This window comes from Jaculus jaculus, chromosome 2, assembly GCF_020740685.1.
Source record: "Jaculus jaculus isolate mJacJac1 chromosome 2, mJacJac1.mat.Y.cur, whole genome shotgun sequence".
Classification (NCBI taxonomy): domain Eukaryota; kingdom Metazoa; phylum Chordata; class Mammalia; order Rodentia; family Dipodidae; genus Jaculus; species Jaculus jaculus.
The window spans coordinates 23195378-23217297 of NC_059103.1; the positions used below are offsets into that span (position 1 = coordinate 23195378).

At 47.1% G+C, this 21920-nt stretch overlaps 1 protein-coding gene across 1 annotated transcript in view; it reads left to right on the forward strand.

Annotated features, from left to right (window-relative positions):
• Positions 1–21920, forward strand: part of Emilin2 (elastin microfibril interfacer 2) — an 84967-nt gene that overhangs the window by 32718 nt on the left and 30329 nt on the right. The window contains exon 3 of the mRNA XM_045144206.1: positions 13685–13860. Within this exon, the coding sequence (XP_045000141.1) occupies positions 13685–13860 (176 nt within the window). The remainder of the gene's footprint in view (positions 1–13684; positions 13861–21920) is intronic.

A 21920-nucleotide genomic window follows, 5' to 3' on the forward strand; every position in this document is an offset into this window, starting at 1 on the left:
CACGTGGCATTGCCCTTCTCAGGGGTAGGTGGTTTCTTTTCCAGGCCCTGTTGGGATGCTCCAAGGAGAGTCATTCTTTCTGGTTACTGTACCCATCCACTGTGTCAGAGGAAATGCACACGCTAAATGGACCCATAAGAGTTGGCTCCAGGTTGTTTGGGGCAAGCCAGTGAATGGAAGGGAAAGAACTCATTTGAAAAACGTGTTCTTGGGAGAAATTCCAGCCCAGAATATATCCCTAGGGGGCATTGGACTTTGGATTTATGTACAGTTTTAATAAATAAAATAAAATATAGGTAAATGCCAGGGCTGGGGAAATGGTTCAGTGGTTAAAGACACTTATTTGCAAAGCCTGCTGGCCCAGGGTTAATTCCCAAGCCACCCATTTAAAACTGGATGCAAACAGTGACATAAGGACTAGAGAGATGGTTCAGTGGTTAAGGCCTTGCCTGCAAAGCCTAAGGACCCAAGATCAGTTCTCCAGTACCCACGTAAATCCTGGTGTCCAAGGTGGAACATGCATCTGGAGTTCGTTTGCAGTGGTTTGAGGTCCTAGTGCGACTATTCTCTCTCTGCTGCTTCTTCTCTCTCTCTCAAATAAATAAAAAAAAATACTTTTTTTTTGTTCACTTTTATTTATTTATTTGAGAGCAACAGACACAGAGAGAAAGAGGCAGAGAGAGAGAGAGAGAGAGAGAGAGAGAGAGAGAGAGAGAGAATGGGCATGCCAGGGCCTCCAGCCACTGCAAACGAAGTCCAGATGTGTGTGCCCCCTTGTGCATCTGGCTAACATGGGTCCTGGAGAATTGAGCCTCAAACCGGGGTGTTTAGGCTTCACAGGCAAGTGCTTAACCACTAAGCCATCTCTCCAGCCCAAATAAAATATTTAAAAAGCGACACAAACATCTAATATTTGTTTGCAGTGGCAAGAGGATCTGGTGTGTCTATAAACACACACACACATACATGCAAATAAATAAATAAAATTTAAGAAAGGAAATTATAGGTAAATGTCAAATGCAGAAGGAAAAGTCTCCTTCCTTCAGCAGCTATGCAGACAGTGGCTTTCCAGGGGTGAGCGGTTCTTCTTGGCACAGTGTTTCATTTGAGTTCCCAAAAGGGTGTGTTGTCCAGGCCACCTGCTTGTAGTCTCGTGCGCACAGAGTGAGGGTGACGGGTAGATGTGGGTGTGAACTGTAGATAGCCTGTGCTGCTTTGTTTACCATCGCCTGGGTCTGTGACTCCTCCCCTAGAATTTTCTGTCGGCTGGGGGTGTTCATGCCATTCAGTACTTGAAATGCGGCTTTCGCGACCAAGGAATTTAATGTTTGGACCTGCTGCATTTCAGCCTGTGAAAATTTTTTTAATAATTTTTTTTTGTTTGCTTATTTATTTATTTGAAAGTGACAGGCAGAGAAAGAGGCAGAGAGAGAGAGAGGGAGAGAATGGGCACACCAGGGCCTCCAGCCACTGCAAACGAACTCCAGATGTGTGCACCCCCTTGTGCATCTGGCTAACGTGGGTCCTGGGGAATTGAGCCTTGAACCAGGGTCCTTAGGCTTCACAGGCAAGCACTTAGCTGCTAAGCCATCTCCAGCCCAACCGCTAAGCTGTCTCTCCAGTCCCTGTGCAAATTTTAAAAGCTACATGCGGCTAACAATCACCTTCTTGGACAGCAGGTCTGGGTCACCCTCTGCTGTGCAGTCCCTGTGCACCAGGGTTATGGGACTTAGCTGAGTTCTGGGAATACTGAAAATTCCTATCTGCTTAGGGTTAGGCCAGAGGAGAACCATTTTGTCATTTGTTTAAAATATATGGATGTTGAGGTTGGAGAGATGGCTGAGCAGTTAAGGTGCTTGCCTGCAAAGTCCAAGGTCCCATGTCTGACTCTCCAGATCCCACGTAAGCCAGTCCCACAAAAGTGAGGCAAGTGCAAGGTCGCGCATGCTCAGTAGGTGGTGCAAGCATCAGGGCTGTGGCCCTGGCATGTCAATTCTCTCTCCTTCTCTCTCTCTCTTTCTAAAATAAATAAAAAAATGAATTTAAAAAATATGGACATCAGATCCCCAAAACCTTGGCAAACAGACATGGTCCCATTGGTTACTCAACTACTGATCCAAGGCAGACTGTGCTTAGATAGAAGAGCGGACATTTCAGACAATGGAGCATTTCACAGCCCTCGAAAAAATGCTGTTGGGGGGCTGGAGAGATGGCTTAGTGGTTAAGCGCTTGCCTGTGAAGCCTAAAGACCCCGGTTCGAGGCTCGGTTCCCCAGGTCCCACGTTAGCCGGATGCACAAGGGGGGCGCACGCGTCTGGAGTTCGTTTGCAGAGGCTGGAAGCCCTGGCGCGCCCATTCTCTCTCTCTCCCTCTATCTGTCTTTCTCTCTGTGTTTGTCGCTCTCAAATAAATAAATAAATAAATAATTTTTTAAAAAAAATGCTGTTGGGTTGAGCGAGTGTCTCAGTGGTAGAACACTTACTTAGCAGGGATAAAGCTCCCGGAACCAGAAATGACTATTACCGAGTGACAGAAAGCACCCTGAGATGTCCACGTACGGAGTGACTCCAACTACACGACATCATGGCAAGGCTAGTGGGAAAGTGGAAATGCCAATGGGCACGGTGAAGCGTGGGAAAAGTAGGTGGGTGTGGGGGGGGGGTTAGGGCAGTGAAATGGCACTGAGAGACTATATGACATGGATACAGGTCAGCATATCTGCCCAACACTGAGGGTGATCCCAGTGTGCACCGGGGACTTGGGGTGACAGTGATGCAGGCATGCAGGCCCGCTAGTTGTAACAATCGCACCCCAGCAGAGGAGGCTGTGAACAGAGGAGGCTGTGTTTATAGGAGTAAGGGTCATGTGGGAAATCTCTACGCCTTTTGTTCCTTGTTTTTTCCCCCTTTGGTTTTTTGAGGTTGGGTCTCACTCTGGCTCAGGCTGTCCTGGAATTCACTATGTATTCTCAGGGTGGCCTCGAACTTGTGGCGATCCCCTCCTACCTCTGCCTCCCGAGTGCTGGGATTGAAGGCGTGTGCCACCACACCTAGCTTTTTGCTGGATTTTACTCTCAGTTTAAGCTGCTTTAAACAGTGTGTGCGAGGTCAGGGAGATATAGTTCAGTCAGCAAAGTGCTGTTTCACAAGCATGAGAATCCAGTTTTGATTTCCAGAAGCCACGTAAAAATGTTAAAGGTTTTTGCTTACAAATCTAGCTGGCTAGGGTTCAATTTCCAAGCTACCTACATAAAGCTGTACACAACAAGAGGTGCAAGCAGTAGCAAATGGACCTTGTGTGCCTATATACACTACACATACAAACTTTAAAAAATGCTAGGGGGTGGGGCTGGATGGATGACTTAGCGGTTAAGGCGTTTGCCTGCGGAGCCTAAGAACCCAGGTTCGATTCCCCAGGACCCACGTTAGCCAGATGCACAAGGGGGTGCACGCAGTCTAGAGTCGTTTGCAGTGGCTGGAGGCCCTGCCGTGCCCGTTCTCTCTCTCTCTCCCTTTTTCTTTGTCAAATAAATAAGTAAATAAAATTTTAAAATATGCTAGGGATGGGGTCCCATGTGTAATCCCAGCGCTGTGGAGGTGGAGGCAGGAGGATCCCTCGGGCTTGTGGGACAGCTAGTTTAGCCTCTTTGGTGAGTTCCAGCCCGTTGAGAGATCCTGTCTCAAAGGTGGATATTGCTTGAAGAATGTCATTCAAGGTTTTCCTCACATACATGTACCTACACATGCATGAGCTTACGTGCACACATGTGCGCGCATACACACATGCACATCTATACACACAAAAGACATTTGAAAAAATTAGAGCCCAGTGTGGTGGTGAATGCCTGTAATCCTAGGACCCCAGAGGCAGGAGGATCATGAATTGGAGGTTAGCCTGGGCTACAAAGTGAGTTCCTGTCTCAAAAAACAAAAATTCCCCAGGACTGATACACGAGGTGGCACATGCTTCTGGAGTTTGTTTGTAGTGGCTGGATACTCTGGTGTACCCATTCTCTCTCTACACCCCTCTCAAATAAAAAAATAAAAATATTTTTAAAACTTTAAAAATAATAATAAAAAACCCCAGAGATGACGTGAATGAAGTCAGCGGCAGTTCAATGGACCTGTGGCCTGGCAGGGAGGAGGAGGAGTAACGGGCTCTGAGCTGCAGCCTGTAAGGAAAGAGTCACTAGGAAGAAGTAAGTTGCTCGGATGGTTCCTGAACCCTGACTCAGTAGTTCCAGATCTTTCCTTTCCAGTGAAAGCTCCCGGGCCAGTCTGGCATCTTGGTATGAGTAGTAAACTCCTAAAAATATGGCAAATGCTCTGTGACCCCCCCCAAACAAGGATTTTTTTTTTCTTTTGGTTTTTCGAGGTAGAGTTTTGCTCTAGCCCAGGCTGACCCGGAAGTTACTATGTAGTCCCAAACCAGCCTTGAACTCATAACAGTCCTCCTACTTCTGCCTTCTGAGTGCTGAGATTAAATATATGCACTACCATTCATAGTCCAAACAAAGATTTTTTTAAAAATCATTTTTATTTATTTATTTGAGATGGGAGGAGAATTTGGGCATACCAGGGCCTCTTCCCACTGCAAACAAACTCCAGACACATGCATCTCTTCAGGCATCTGGCTTTACGTGAGCACTGGGGAATCGTACCCAGGTCGTCAGGCTTTGCAAGCAAGTGCCTCCAGCCGCTGAGCCATCTCTCCAGCCCAAGCAAGGACTTTAGTATGGGAGCTAGGGAGTTGGAGGAGGCAAGGAGAGCTCACAGGGACAAGTGGCAGGGCTGGAGGCTCAGGGCCCATGGGTCAGCCCTAAGGGCCTCCACAGAGCCTATGGCAGCTGTGGTCAGGACCCTCCAGAGGGACAGGGTGCTGTCAGGGTTCCAGCTGAGCCTGGGAGGGGAGCCAGGCTGTGACTTGAATGCACTCACTGCTCTGTCTGTGTCCCTCGGCTCGGCCGCCCCATGCTGTCCTGACTCTGCTGTGTGTGAGCTTCTCCCATGTACGCACCGCCCAGCGGCTCCTCTGGACTCACGGCCCTGGGCTAAGCTTGGCCTCTCCTGTGTTCAGAGGCATCGGCCCCACGGAGGAGGTGGGTCTGCGCCCTGGAGGAGGATATGGAGCCCAGGTCAGGATGCTCTGGACTTGGGCTGCACTAGACATCCACTTAGGGAGTTTTGAAAGGTATAGGAATTTTCTGTCCCAACCAATTCAGTTAAAATTGGTGGTAGGTAGGAAAAGGACTTGACTCCTTTTGGGAAGGCACTAGGGAAGAACTCAGACTCCATGACAGGCAAGCACCCTGTCACACCACGGCTTGGAGGCCAGAGTATTTGCCTGCAGTGCCCTGGATGATGGGGCTTGGGAGGCTGAGAATCCTCCATTTTTCTGGGGAGGGGCCACCCTTAGGTTGGTCACTGTGTTACTGGGAAACTGATCTCTCTCTCTCCCTCTCTCTCTTTTAAATTATTTACTTTGACTTCTTTATGATAGAGAGAGAGAGAGAGAGAGAGAGAGAGAGAGAGATTGAGAGAGAGAGAGAGAGAGAGCGCGAAATTGAGAGAGAGGAGAACAGGCATGCGATAGGACCTCCAGCTGATGGAAACTCCAGATACATGTACCACCGTGTGCATTTGGCTTACATGGGTCCTGGGGAATCAAACCTGGGTCATTTGGCTTTGCAGACAAGTGCCATAACTGTTAAGCCATCTCTCCAGGCTGTAAATTTTCTTTCTTTTTTTCTTTCTTTCTCCCTCTCTCTCTCCCTCCCTTTCTTTCTTTCTTTCTCTCTCTCTCTCTCTCTCTTTCTTTCTTTCTTTCTTTCTTTCCTTCCTTCCTTCCTTCTTTCTTTCTTTCTTTTATAAACTTCCAGGACTGTAAACAATATCCCATGGTAATTCCTTACCTTCCCCCACTTTCCCCTTTGAAGCTCCACTCTCCATTATATCCCCTCCCCCACGCAATCAGTCTCTCTTTTATTTTGATGTCATGATCTTTTCCTCCTCTTATGATGGTCTTGTGTAGGTAGTGTCAGGCACTGTGAGGTCATGGATACCCAGGCCATTTTGTGTCTGGAGGAGCACGTTGTAAGGAGTCCTACCCTTCCTTTGGCTCTTACATTCTTTCCGCCACCTCTTCCACAATGGATCCTGCCTTGGAAGGTGTGATTGAGATATTTCAGTGCAGAGCACTCCTGTCATTTCTCAGCCCCATGCTGCCTGAGTCATCCCAAGGTCACTGCATAATTTCTTTTTTAAAAAAAATATATACATACACATACATACATACATACATACATACATACATACATAGCAACAGGATATACTCATCTTCCTCTCACCCTGGCTCGTGTTACCCTGGGAGCCCTCCTCCATGGGGTTATGGGATTCAGTGTGGGGTCATGAAGGCCTCAGTCAGTCCTGAGAGGTGGCAGGGGACCATGCCTCAGGGTATTCCTACCCACTCTGTGGCTTTTACAATCTTGCTGCCCCCTCTTCTGCAACGGGAACCTGGTTTCTGCTAGGAAAATTCTAATAGATTTATGGGGGCAGAGAAACTCCTTTGTAATACCCTCCTGAGGCCCCCCACTGAGGCCTAGAGCCATTGAGCAGGGCTGGAGGCCACCTCTGGGATCTGTCATCCTCCGGCAGGGAGAAATCCCTCCGTGAGCTTTCCCACGGCTGGAGGTGGCCATGTGATCCTTTCCAGCTGTCGCTGGGGCTGGGATGTCCCCTTCCCCACAATAGACTTCAGATCTTGTCAGGAATGCTGTCAGCCTGCCGGGGGCAACCGGGGTCAGAGGGGCGGGGAGACCATGTGGGCAGGCGGGGCAGGGTGGGCCTTCGCTAAGCGATGAACTTGTTCCAAAGGTACAGCCCTCCTGGACAGTAACGAGGGTGTTGGGACAGGCAGCACCTTCTCACCCTCGGGCTCCTGATGTCCATGGTTAAGGACGGGCTTGGGAACGCTGTGGACAGCACCTTTCAGATACTCTTCCAAGGGGCCGAGCTCTGTTCCTGCTGGCTCAGTCTTTTTATCTGAGAGGTTTCCCGCAGGTTGTCATCCACGCGTAGATGAATGAGATCCGCAGGCAAGCCCGTGTTCACATTCCAATTTAATACTCAGAGGAGCAAAGTTTTCTGAGGCTACACATTCTTCCAGCATGATGCTGTGCTTGAGTGTGTAAGGTCATGCAGGGCAGCGGTCTATCTGTGTGCAAGGATTCTTTGGGGAGATGCAGTGGGAGGGGCCGGGGCTGGTGGGTACCTGGACTGAATTAGATGCTCAGGCTTCTGCTGTGTGGGGAGGTGAAATGCCTCCTCCTCTAGATTTTAGGGCTTGCTAGAGAATCTCCAGATGGGTGACTGCTTAAATCTCAGGGCATCTGCCTTAAAAATGGGCTGGAGAGATGGCTTAGCGGTTAAGGTGTTTGCCTTCGAAGCCTGAGGACCCAGGTCCAATTCTCTCTCTCTCTCTCTCTCTCTCAAATAAATAAAGAAAAAAAAATTAAAAATGGCTGGGAGCTTCTGCAAGCTGGGAGGACCTTGGTATGGGGGGGGAGGGGAGAAGAACACTGGGATTTCAATTCCAGCCTTGTTACTTCAGAGTGTTTGTACTTGGGCAAATCACTTGCTGTCAGAAACCTACCTTGACATTCTCTCTACCAAGCCAGGCCTTACAAATCTTAAAAATATTTTTATTTATTTGCAAACAGAGGGAGATAGAGAGAAGAGAGACTGACAGAGAGGAAAGGATAGGCCAGGGCCTCCAGCTGTTGTAAATGGACTCTAGACACATGCCTCTTTGTGCATCTGGCTTTACGTGGATACAGGGGAATCGAACCTGGGTCGTTAAGCTTTGTAAGCAAGTGTCTTTAACTGCTGAGCTATCTCTCCAGTCCATAAATTTTCTTTACATTACTCATTAAAAAAAAAAAAAAAGAAAGAAAGAAAGAGGAAAAAGTAGTAGGGCCAATGAGGGCCCTACTAAAAAAGGGCCTGGGGAGGCATCTCGAACCCTTCACTAAGCTCCTTCACCCGCCATGAGCACCCCTTGATTTTTGTCTCCGTGTGCTGGGCCTCCTTCTTTGGTGTTCTTTGGAAAGTTTCCTCAAGGGCACCTCAGAATCCTCGGGCTTATTAACAGAGTTTCTCTGGGGTGGAGGGCGGGGTGTGAGGGCATCAGTCTTTTTTCATAGTCCCTGTGTGGTTGTGATCTGGACTGAGAACCACCGCCCTGGGAAAATGGGGCGGCTAACCAAGGCTGTCTTGGGATTCCGCGGGGTCCATTGCACTGTCCCATCCAAGTGGGTCCTTTACAGAAGGCTTAGCTACTGTGGTTTTGACCCTTGGGGGATATCAAAGGCCCATTCCTGTTGTCATTTGATTTTCTTTTCTTTCTCCCCCTACATTTATTATTTATTTATTTAAGAGTGACAGACAGAGAAAGAGGCAGATAGAGAATGGGCGCGCCAGGGCCTCCAGCCACTGCGAATGAACTCCCAATGCATGCGCCCTCTTGTGCATCTGGCTAACGTGGGACCTGGGGAATGGAGCCTTAAACTGGCTTAGGCTTCACAGGCAAGCGCTTAACCGCTAAGCCATCTCTCCAGCCCCTCTCCCCATACTTTTCTTGAGGATTTTTACTATATGAAAGTACTCTAACTGATTACATTCTCCTTCTTTTGTCTCTGTCCCCTGCCTTTATCCCACTGAGCCCCGACTTTTGCTAAGTGGCCCCTCTTTCTGTCCTGATGTCTCATTCTTTTTGTTCCCTTCATTATCTATATCAGCATGTAGGACTCAGAATTGTGCCTGTCTTGCGGGGTGTGGCTGATACCTTCTTGTTGCTGGCAAAAAGCACCCGACCAAGAGCAGCTGATGGGAGGAAAGGGTTTATTTTGGCTTACAGACTCAAGGGGAAGCTCCAGGGGAAAATGCAGTATGAGCAGAGGGTGGATATCACTTCTTGGCCAACATCAGGTGGCCAACAGGAACAGGAGAGTATGCCAAACACTGGCAAGGGGGGGAAAGCTGGCTATAATATCCATAAGCCCGCCCCCAATAACACACCTCCAACAAGGTTCCAATTCCCAAATTCTCATCAGTTGGGAATCAAACATTCAGAACATAAAAATTTATAGGGGACACCTGAATCAAACCATCACGTGGGGGTACCAACAACCACCGAGAGGCCATGAATGCACCAGTCAGTCCATGTGGGAGGGCCAGTGCCCCAAAGTACTTCTTCCCATCCTATGGCTCTCACATTCTCTCTGTTCCTTCTTCGGTGTTCTTCAAGCCTTGGACCGTATGGTAGAGATACCTCATTTAGCACTGAGCCCTCAACTGTCTCTTCTTTTCAGCGCTTTGATGGGTTTTGTGTCTCCTCACCATCTATCTATTACTATTATCGTAGAGACGCTTCTCTGGCTAGCTCAGAGGGCAGCGCTCACACCCTTCCCACCGCCTCCTCTGTTCCCTGCAACCTAGCAGATAGGATCAGAATGTCCCGTCCAGTGTGGACCTGGACTGTCTATTGTTATCATCACCTTGATGAGTCTTGGGGTTTCCCTGGGACTCACCACCAGCTGCAAAAAGAAGCTTTCTAATCCCAGGCTGAGAATTGCCCTAGTCTCGGGGCATAAACATAACCATTTAGAAGGTAATTTGATGGACACACTGTATCCATTTAGCCAAAGAACTTCCCCCTGTACGGTCTATGACCTTCCAAGCCACTGGATTTTGACTCTGTTTATTTGTAATTTGCTAGGTAATGTAGCTTAAATTTTTTATTTTATTAATTTATTTCTGAGAGAGAGAGAGAGAGAGAGAGAGAGAGAGAGAGAGAGAAAGAGAGAAATAGGTGTGTCAGAGCCTCTAGCCACTACAAACAAACTCCAGACACATGTGCCACCACGTGCATCTGGCTTCTTGGATTCTGGGGAGTCAAACCTGGGTCGTTAGTTTTCTCAGGCAAGCGCATTAACCGCTAAGCCATTTCTGGAGCTCAGTAGTATCATCTTGAGTCTAAGCTTCAAGGCTGGTACCGACATGGAGTTGCTTGGCTGGCTGAGCCCCACAGCCCTCCCACAGTTCCCACACCTGGTCATCCCAAGTCCCCTACCTCCCCCCACCCCGGCCCCCCATGAGCAGCACGAGGCAATCCTGAAAAAGTGACCCAGAGCTCCTCTTTCTGGGAACTGGCCCAGAGACGGCCAGCTGCTAGGGCTGGAGGGAGCCTCGCGGAGAAAGTGAAACGGTTCAAGGGCGCCGTGGCTCTGAGCCAGAACCTGGAGGCTGTGTCAGTGAAGGACTGTCCATGTGCCTGAGGCTGTGGTCAGTGACGCGGGCAGAGGCACCTGGTGGGGCTGAGCTCTTGCGCCTGTCCCCATGCGTAGCTGCTGCACTCTCTATTCTAGGCCCAGCCTGGATCTGGAGGGCGTTACAGCTCCCGGGAAAGTTCTCCGGTGTTCTGCTCCATCAGGGAACACACACTTTATTTTTTATTTTATTTTTTTAATTTTTGGTGTTTTGAGGTAGGGTTTTGCTATAGCCCAGGCTAACTTGGAATTCACTTATGTAGTCTCAGGGTGGCCTATTTTATTTTATTTTATTTTTTTGTGAATCGAATGTAGGCAAGGGCTCTCCATTGCACTATCTCCACTGCTCTGAACGTGCACTTTAATAGGGTGTTTTTAAAAAATATTCTGTTTTTCTTTATTTATTTGAGAGAGAGAAAGAAGTAAGGAGAGAGAGAGAGAGACAGAGAGACACAGAGAGAGAATGGGCACACCAGGGCCTCTAGCCACTGCAAATGAACTCCAGAAGCATGCGCCACCACGTGCACCTGGCTTATATGGGTACTGGAGAATCCAGCCTGGGTCCTTAGGTTTTGCAGGCAAGAGCCTTAACCACTAAGACATCTCTCCAGCCCTTTAACAGGGGTTTAAAGCATCTGTGTTCACTTTTTGTTACTGTAATGAATATTTGAGAAAAACCAAGTTTATTTTGGCTTGTGATTTCAGAGCTTGCAGTAGTACCCCGGGGCTTTGGGGCCTGAGGTGAGGCAGCATGTCATGGCAGAGAAACTGTGAATGTCATGGCATCTGAGGGGAAAATAAATAGGTAGGGGCTGATGTTTCAGTAGCCTCTTTAAGGAGCCCCCCCCCCCCCCCCGCCGCCCAGGTAATGACCTCATTTCCTTCCGGTAAGCCCCATCACCTATGGGCTCAACCCCAGGCTGATGCCCAAACCTTTACCATGTGGTCCTTACCAGGGCACTTGTCCAAACCATAGCAGCTTCCAAATCTTTGTGATTTCTGTTCTTGGCAGTGTGGGTCCAAATGTTTTATCTTTGGGAAAAGATTTGAATACAAGTAATGTGAGTGTCATTGCCAAAGGCTCACAGCCTGCTTGCTATCTATGGGAGTGTTTGGGAAAGAGGGTGCCCTAATGTGGGAGGAGGGGTGTTGGTCTTGTGAGAGACAGGGACTTTGGGAATGTTTCTTGGAAACACAAAGCAAAACAATCCTGAGTTGCATCTGAAAAAAAAACTCCCTATAAAGCTATGTGTTACAGAAGAGAAATTTGTTATTGAAACAAACGCTAATTTTGAGTCTGAAAACATTCACATCAAATGCCCATTGTGAGACTGTGTTTTTTTCATTTTCTTTCCTTCTTTTCTCTCTCCTTTCTTCCTTTTTTCTTCTTCTCTTTCTTTTCTTCTGCCTTTCTTCCTTCTTTCCTTTCTCTCTCTCTCTTTCTTTCTCTCTCTCCCTCTCTTTCTTTCTTTCTTTCTTTCTGTCTGTCTGTCTGTCTGTCTGTCTCTTGCTCTCTCTTTTTTTCTTTGGTTTTCCAAAGAAGCCCAGGCTGACCTGGAATGCACTATGCAATCTCAGGCTGGCTTCGAACTCATGGTGATCCTCCTGCCTCTGCCTCCTCACTGCTGGGATTAAAGGTGTGTGCCACCATACCTGGCTGTCTTTCTTATTTTATTTTATTTTGAGGTAAGGTCTCACTCTAGCCTACGTTGACCTGGAACTCACTCTGTAGTCCCAGGCTTGTCTCAAACTCACAGTGATCCTCCTATCTCTGCCTCCCAACTGCTGGGATTAAAGTAGTTTGCCACCATACCCAGCTTCTCTTTCTTTCTTTATGTTTTCTTTTTCCAGGCAGGGTCTCACTCTAGCTCAGGCTGACCTGGAACTCACTCTGGATTAGTTACTTGTGTGGCACCCTGGCAACATGCATGACAGAAACAACTTACAGAAGGGAAGGGGCTGGAGAGGTGGCTTAGCAGTTAAGGTGCTTGCCTGCGAAGTCTAAGGACCCAAGTTCGACTCTCCAGATCCCACATAAACCAGACGCACAAAGGTGAGGCAAGTGCAAGGTCGCACATGCCCACTAGGTGGCACAAGCATCTGGAGTTTGATTACAGTGGTTGAGACCCTGGTGCACCAATTCTCTTTCTTTCTATCTCCCTCTGTCTCTGACTCCCTTCTCTCTTTCTCTCTAAAAAAAAAAAAAAGAAAGAAAGAAAGAAAAAGAAAAGAAAAAAACAAGAAGGGGGCTGGAGAGATGGCTTAGCAGTTAAGGCATTTGCCTACAAAGCCAAAGGATCCTGGTTTGACTCTCCAGGACCCACGTAAGCCAGATGCCCATGGGGGCGCTCACATCTGGAGTTCATTTGCAGTGGCTTGTGGCCCTGGTGTGCCCATTCTCTCTCTGCCTCTTTTTCGCTCTCAAATAAATAAATTATATATATATATATATATATATATATATATATATATATATATATATATTTTTTTTTTTTTTTTAAAAAGAAGAGGTTTATTTTGGCTCATAGTTTCAGAGGGCTCAGTCCATGATTGCTTGGTCCTAAGGGCTTAAGCAGAACAACATGGCTTCAGGAGCATGTGACAGAGAATAGCTGTTCACACAATGGTGGACCAGAAGCAGAGTGAGACAGGAAGTGCCCAGCACTAATATACTCCCAAGGACCTGCTGCAGTGATCTACTTCCTCCAGCTAGGCCCCACCTCCCAAAGCCGCCAGAGCCCTCCAAAACAACACTACCATCCGGGGTCGAAACATTCAAAACAGGAGCGTGTGTGAGCTTATTTTGGATTCAAGACATACAGAGTCCAATCAGGGAGGGCCAGAGGAGCTCCTAACATGGTCATTACAGCTAGGTCCTGGGCTGGGGAGATGGCTTTGTGGTTAAAGGCACTTGCTTATAGATCCTGCTGACCCAGGTTCAATACCCCAGTACCCATGTAAAGTCAGACACCCTTAGTGTGTGTAGAGTTTGTTTGCATGGCAAGAGGCTCTGGTGGGCTCATTCTCTTCCTCTTCCTCTCTCTCTCCCCGCAACACACAAATAAATATACTCAAAAAAATCAAGTGATGCACTGGAGAGATGGCTTAGCAGTATCTCTCTTAAGGTGCTTGTCTGCAAACCCTGTCAACTCAGGTTCGATTCCCCAGGGCCCACATAAAGCCAGATACACAGTGGCACATGTGTCTGGAGTCCATTTGCAGCAGCTGGAGGCCCTGGTGTGCTCATTCTCTCTGTCTGTCTCTCATCTCTCTATCTCTTTCTGCTTGCAAATAATTGAGCAGAAACATTGAAAAACAAAAATAAGTAAAGCGAGATCCTGTCCCTTCCGTCTGCAGGTATCGGGTAAGTTTCCGACCCAGATACGTCACTAGGTACAAGACAGTGACCCAGTTGGAATGGAGATGCTGTCCTGGTTTTCGAGGAGCCGACTGCCGAGAAGGCCCCAAAGACCCCATGAAAAGCCCCCGCCCCACGCCTGCCCGACCTCGAAACAGCGTGAAGAAAGCTACAGGTAACGTGCAGTCGGTGCTTGGCTGTGCGTGGCGCGTGGCCACCTTTGATGGTCCCCATGCAGGATTTGTGACGTGCACAGTTGGGCACATAGTCTCTTGTTGGAGAAATCTACTTGAAGGAGCACGAGCAATTGGAGGATGAACTCTCTGGCAAGCAAATTCCTTCACTTGGGTCGCTTGTGGAAGAAGTACCTCGATCCAGGCAGACGGGCAGAGGGTTCAGAGCGGGTGGTTTGGAGGCACCCAGTTTAGGGCATCAGGCCTCCTCCATCCTCTGTGTGAGCACGGTGGTGGGCTCAGTATTGCGCAGGTCTCGAGGTCACGATGCCCACCGTGAGATCATGGCTGTGCTGGTCAGTTCATGTCCAGGTGACAGTGCCCCAAAGTCATTCTCAACCTAATGTCACATCAAAACAGAAGGAAAGGGCTACTTGGAAGGACCAGGGGCTCAGTGAAATGGGGTGGGGGGGTACAAAAGAGGGTAGTGGGACAGGAATATGATCAAATTTTAGCATGTTCATGCACTCTCAATCAAAACAAAGCGAAATCGGGGCCGGAGTGATGGCTCAGTGGTTAAAAAAGCAAAGCAAGGCAGGGGTTCAATTTCCCAGTGCTCATGTGAAGCCAGATGCACAAAGCGGTGCATGCATTTGGAGTTCATTTGCAGTGGCAGGAGCCCTTGGTAAGCCCATATACTCTCTCTCAAATAAACAAGTAAAACTATTTTTTTTAAAAAAAAAGCAAAATCAAAGCTGGGTGTGGTTGCACATGCCTTTAATCCCAGCACTAGGAAGGCAGAGGTAGGAGGATTGCTGTGAGTTTGAGGCTGCCCTCAGACTACATAGTGAATTCCAGGTCAGCCTCGGCTAGAGCGAGACCCTGCCTTGAAATACCAAAAAGACCAAAAAGCAAAATAAAAAACAAACAAACAAAAAAATCAATAATGACTTCAAGGCCAGCCCAGAACTACAGAGTGAGTTTCAGGTCAGCCTAGGCTAGAGTGAGACCCTACCTCAAAACAAACAAACAAAAACAACAAGAAAAAGCAAGGAAAACAGTGACACGTCCAGTGATGCACTCTTCTATCCGTTCTTCAGCCTACAAAAACCCTACATTTGAATTCAAAAGAGTTAAAATTATATTTAAGGACTGGAGAGATGGTGTTGCAGTCAGGTTCACATTGCTGGTAGAAATCACCCAACCAAGAGCAGCTTGTGGGGTGGGGGGAAAAGAGGTTTGTTTTGGCTTATAGGCTCGAGGGGGAAGCTCCATGATGGCAGGGAAAACAATGGCATGAGCAGAGGGTGGACATCACCCCCTGGCCAACATAAGGTGGACAATAGCAACAGGAGAGTGTGCCAAACACTAGCAAGGGGGAGCCGGCAATAACACCCACAAGCCTGCCCCCAGCAATATACTGTTAAGTCCCCAAAACTCTATCAGCTGGGAACCTAGCATTCAGAACACCTAAGTTTATGGGGGACACCTGAATCAAACCACCACAGATGGATGGCTCAGTGGTTAAAGGCACTTGTTTGCAAAGCCTGACAGCCTGGATTGATTTCCCAGTACCCACCTGAAGCCAAATGCAACAGAAGGCGCATGTGCCTGGAATTCGTTTACACTGGTGAGAGATCCTGGAGCATCCATACTCAGTCATTTATTTTTTCAAGGTAAGGTCTCACTCTAGTCCAGGCTAAGCTGGAATTCACTATGTATTCTCAGGGTGGCCTTGAACTCATGATGATCTTTCTACCTCTGCCTCCTGAGTGCTGGGATTAAAGGCATGCGCCACCACGCCCGGCTTCATACTCAGTCTTTTCTTTGTCTGCCTCTTTCTCTCTGTCTCTCTCAAATAAATAAACAAAAGTATTTTTAGAAATCATCTGAACAAGTATGTTAAAGGGATTACGGAGGTGGTTCAGTGGATTCATTGCTTGCCACAGAATTCTGACTACCTGAGTTGGGATCCCTAAACCTTACGTGAAAAACTGAAAGCCCCAGCAGGCTTCTCTGATCCCAATGCCTTCATCAAGATGTGCAGCAGAGACAAGAGAGATTTCCCGGAGGCTTGCCAGTGTGACGGTGGATGAGACACCCTACCTCAAAGTAAGGCGGAAGGCGAGGACGGGCCTGAAAGTCGTCCTCCGATCCCCGCGTGCGTACTGTGGCACAAACGAGCTTGCGCACACACATACACATGCACATCCTAAATAAACAAATAATAAAAACATAAAAATAGGGCTGGAGAGACAGCTTAGCAGCTAAGGCACCTGCCTACAAAGCCAAAGGACCCAGGTTTGATTCCCTAGGACCCATGTAAGCCAGATGCACAAGGTGGTGCGTGCATCTGGAGCACATTTGCAGCGGCTGAAGGCCCTGGCATGCCCAATCTCTCTCTCAAATGCATACATAAATAGGTATTCCTTAAAAAATTTATTTAAAAAAGACAAAAAAAATTAAAAATGGGTTGAATAGTCAGATGTGGTGGTACAGGCCTATAATCCTAGCACTAATGAGGTTGAGGCAAGGGGATTACTAAGAGATTGAGGCCTGTATGAGCTAGATAGTGAGACCATCTCAAACAGACAAAAATGGAGAAAGCCCATGTGGTAGTTTGAATGTATGTCCCCCATTGATTTAGGTGTTAAAATTAACACCTTGGATCTCTAGCTGCCTGGCTGCAGGAAGCGTCACTGGGGGCAGACCTAAGATGCCACTGGGGGAAGATCTGAATTCCAGCTCAAAAGTGTGGAGGGCAGGGAGAGCTCTGGTGGGGTCCCGTCTGCTGCTTTGTGGTGTTTGCTGGCTGCTGGTGGTTTTCTCTCTCTGCTTGGATTTGTGAATGGAAGCAGCTCTTCCACCATTGATGGAACTTCCCTGGATCTGTGAGCTTGAGATAAACCCCTTCCTCCCATAAAACTGTGTCTAGTTGGATGTTCAGCCCAGCGCTGTGGAGCTGTCTACAATAGCCGATACAGCAGCGGTACACACCTGTAATCTCAGAAAAAGGCATGAAGATCTTGAGTCTGAGGCTTGAGGCCAGCCTGGGCTACACAACGAGGTCCTGTTTCCAACACACATGCACACAAGAGTAAGACACATAAAACTAGATAATTGAATTACTCTCATCCCCTTAGGGATAAGCTGCTTTGCAAGGCTGCCTCAGGATGGTTGCTGGTCCCTCAACTTCGCTCTTCTGTTTTCTTCTTTGTTGATACACAGGCTTAGTTTCCTGTGTACTCTCCCCCTCCCCCGCCTCTGCCCATCTTCCTGCTTCCTTAGGCTACTTCACCCTCCCTCCTTAGGCATTCCCCCTTCAACTTTCATCACTTAAGATCTACCACCTTTCCTGCCCTTCTCCCTTGAAGCCTCTTGGATTTTGCCCTCTCATGAGCCCCTTTCTGGCTTCTTGGCATCTCCATACTGCCCATCACCCCCACCTTGCACATTCACACACACATATATCAAGGTTCTAAGCTAGGATCTGCATATGAGAGGGAACATATGGTATTTGTCTGCCTGTCTTCCCTCCCTCCCTCCCTCCCTCCCTCCCTCCCTCCCTCCCTCCCTCCCTCCCTCCCTCCCTCCCTCCCTTCCGTCCTTCCTTCTTTCTTTTGGAGAGAAAAAGAGAGAGAGGGAGGGAGTTGGCATGCTAGGGCCTCCAGCCACTGCAAACGAACTCCAGACACATGTGCCACTTTGTGCATCTGGCTGAGCATCTGGTACTGGGAAATCAAATCTGGATCCTTAGGCTATGCAGCAAGTGTCTTATTAGCTGAGCCGTCTCCCCAGCCCCACAATATTTGTCATTGTGTGCCTGAGTTACCTCGCTTAGTATTTTCCAGTTCCATCCACTTTCCACCAAATGGAATCTCATTGTGTATATGTGCACGTGCTTTTTGTTCCTAAGTGTAACATTAAGAGGATGAGTTTTTTGCGGATCATTTCTTTCCTTGGTATTTTGCTGTTGTAACACTTAATTTTCTCTCTTTTTCGTTTCAAAGAATAGAAGCTTAGCTTCTATGAAATGACCTGTATAAGTTGTTGGCTTTTATTTTTCCCATGAAGTATTTTCAGTTTTGAAATCAGTAGGGTTTCAAAAACATATCTGTAGATTTAAAAATAATTTTTAATGTCAAAGTAACTAAGGAATTTTATTTTATTTTTTATTTTTATTTATTTCAGACTTTTAATTTTATTTATTTATTTCAGACTTTTCCTCACCTTCTACCTTATTTCGAGGCAGGGTGTCTCATCCACTGTCACATTGGCAAGCTTCCAGGAAATCTCTCTTGTCTCTGCCACGCATCTTGATGAAGGCATTGGGATTTAAATAAATTCATTATTTATTTATTTTTATTTTTTGAGGCAGGGTTTCACTCTAGCTCAGGTTGACCTAAAATTCACAATGTAATCTCAGGGTGTGGCCTCAAACTCACAGCGGTGTGGCCTCAAACTCACAGCGATCCTCCTACCTCTGCCTCCCGAGTGCTGGGATTAAAGGCGTGCGCCACCACGCCTGGCTTATTTCTTCCCTTTTTGATCACAGTCATTGTCTCAGTCTGTTTTGGGGTCCCCTAATAGAATGCCAGAGACTAGGTAATTTATAAAGAAGAAATTATTTCTCCCAGTTCTATAGGCTGGAAATCCAAGACCAAGGTCCTGGCATGTGGTAGAGGCCTTCCTGGTCAAAGGGACAAATGAGCAGAAGCCAGGAGAGAGAAAATGTGGCCAAACTCCTTCTCTCATGAGACAGCCACCCCTGCAGTAATGCCACAAGCCATTTCTTTAGTCCTACACCCGAATGCCCTTATAATGGCAGGTAACTTTCAATTTGAAGCTTGGCGTGGTGTTACATTCCTATAATCTCAGCATGCTGCAGATCGGGGCATAGACATTGTGAGTTCAAAGCCAGTCTGGGAGACCTTGTCTCAACGAAACCTAAATATATAAGTAAAATTCAACATGGGCTTTGGAGAGGATGTTCAAACCATAGCTTCCACCCTAACATTTTGTTTTAGAGCATTACTTTACCTGCATATACATTTTGTCAAAGTCTATTCATTCTACAACTATTCGTTAGGCTTCTGTATCTGGCAGGTGGTGTACTGGGTATGTGGGATGAGTGGAAAAATAAAGCAGACACTGTTCTTGACCTTTGTGGAAGACAGACAGTCGGTAGAGATTATAATATGCTGTGACAGCTACTCTGATGAGAAGATGTGAGGTGGGGCCTGATGGATCCTAATACTCCATCCTTGTTCTGTTTAGTTTTGGGGTATGTGTGTGTATGGTGTGGTCTGATGTGTATGGTGTAGTATGGCACCCCATTCTTGCGTATGGTGGGTGTCCCACTCCTGTTTTTTTTTTTTTTTTTTGAGAGAGAGAAAGAGACAGAGAAAAACAGAGAGAGAGAGAGGGAGAATGGGAGTGCCAGGGCCTTCAGCCCCTGCAAATGAACGCTAGATGCATGCGCCCCCTTGCGTGCAGGTCCGACATTGTGCAGTTGCGTTCACTGTGTGTCTGTCTTACGTGGGACCTGGAGATTTGAACATGAGTTCTTAGGCTTTGTAGACAAGCACCTTGAATGCCAAGCCATCTCTCTGGCCTGCAGTCTTTGTCTTTTGAGCTGGAGTCTCTGTCCTCTGATTCTGCAGCTTGAAGGGCTCAGACAATTCTTGGTTCTCTGCCCCCTGTGGGACTGAGGTTGCAGGCATGTGCGGCCATAGCGAGCTGTTTATGTGGGATCTGGAGATGTGAATTCAGGCAGTCTCAGGCCCCCCTCAGGCTGTCATGAACCACTGCATCTGTCTTTATGTGGATGCTGGGAAATCAAACCCAGGTTGTTAGGCTTTGCAGGCAAGTGCCTTAAGGACTAAGCCATCTCTCCAGACCCCCAGCTAATTAAAAAAAAAATATTTTATTTGAGCCAGGCGTGATGGTGCACGCCTTTAATCCCAGCACTTGGGAGGCAGAGGTAGGAGGATCTCTGTGAGTTTGAGGCCATCCTGAGCCTACATAGTGAATTCCAGGTCAGCCTGGAGCAGAGTTAGACGCTTTCTCGAAAACCAAAAAACAAAACAAAAAAATTATTTGAGAGGATGGTGGGGGGGGGGGAAGAATGGGCATGCCAGGGTCACTAGCCACTGCAAACAAACTCCAGATACATACGCCACCTTGCACATCTGGATTAACATGGGTACTGTGGAATTTGGCTTTGCTTGCAAGTGCCTTAACTGCTAAGGCATCTCTCCAGCCCCTAAAAATACTTTCATTTTCATTTCACTGCGATCCTCCTACTTCTGCCTCCCGAGTGCTGGGATTAAAGGTGTGCGCCACCACGCCCGGCTGCTCACTTATTCTTGATTATTTTCCAGCATAAATTTCTTTTTTCAGGCAGACATCTTAACCACTGAGCAATATCTTCAGCCCCCCAATTTGTGTGTGTGTGTGTGTGTTTGTTCTTTATTTTTCAAGGTAGGGTTTCACTCTAGCCCAGGCTGACTTGGAATTCACTATGTAGTCTCAGGGTGGCCTCGAACTCATGGCGATCCTCCTACCCCTGCCTCCTGAGTGCTGGGATTAAAGGCGTGCGCCACCACGCCCAGCAGAATAAATTTCTTACAGTGTAACTGAAGCACCCCAAACCACATTTCTATACATATGGTCAACATATTTTTTGTTAAAAAATTGTAGCAACTTGCCCACTCAGCAGTGTGTGCAGGGGAAGCAGTCGTTTCTTTCCGTGGTATTTCCCCATTCTTGTCTTCTTCGAGTGTCCCCAGATAGAATAAAAATTCCAGTGTTGAAATAAAGTGTCCATTATAGTTCTCTGTAGGAATTTTTTTTTTCACTTGAGTGTTTGGACATCTGGATTTTAGCACTGGCTTCCTGCCAAGATGATTGTAAAAGCTGCTGCTATTGTAAGAGGCGAAGAAACAGCAACATGAAATCCCAAGACCTACCGCAGTCACGTTAGATTTCCAGGGTTTCTCAGCGTAGCACATTAATGCATTCCGTCTCATCACAATCCATGTTGTTTGACTTTTTCCTCTTCCCATAGCATCTCTCTAGAGTAGCAGGTTTGTCTGTGTTAATCCTTGTCCAGTGTTCCTGTATTCTAATCTACTGCCTTTAACAGCGTACAGGGTTTTTTGTTTGTTTGTTTGTTTTTGTTTTTCGAGGTATGGTCTCACTGTAGCTCAGGCTGACCTGAAATTCACGATGTAGTCTCAGGGTGGCCTTGAACTCAGATCCTCTGCCTCCTGAGTACTGGGATTAAAGGCGTGCACCACCATGCCCCACTAGTTTCTTTCTTTCTTTTTTTTTTTAGTTTCTTTCTTTTTAAAAAATATTTTATTTATTTATTTGAGAGAGAGGCAGATACAAAGAGAGTGGGTTTGCTAGGGCCTCCAGCCACTGCAAACGCGTACCAGATCATGTGCTACCTTGTGTATCTGATTTCATGTGGATAGTGGGGAATTGAACCTGGGTCCTTAGCCTTTGCAGGCAAGTGCCTTGGCCACTGAGCCCTCTCCCCAGCTCTATAGTTTGTTTCTTTCTTTTTTTTTTTTTCTGAGGTATGGTCTCACTCTAGCCCAGGCTGACCTAGAATTCACTATGTAGTCTCAGTGTGGCCTTGAACTCACAGCACTCCTCCTATTTCTGTCTCCCAAGTGCTGGGATTAAAGGCATGGGCCTGGCCATACTTTCTTTCTTTATTCTATTTTGAACTACTATTGGTTTCTGTAGTTTTTCTTTTTTTTTTTTTTAATGCTCTATGTGTATGATTAGTTTATTTCCATTTTATGACTCGTTCTCATTGCTATTATTTTTCTCTCTTTTGGATTGTTTCCCTGAAATTATTTTTCTCAAAATAAGGTTATCAGAAATTGAATGCTTATCTTTGGCCTTACCATATATGGCTAGATGCTGGCTCTGGCTCTACTATTGAGAGACCAATAGATATTGCTGTAAGTCCTCTCCCTCTCTCCTTCCTTCACTCCCTCTTTTTCTTTCTTTTTTTCCTTCCTTTTCTTCTTTCTTTCAATGTAGG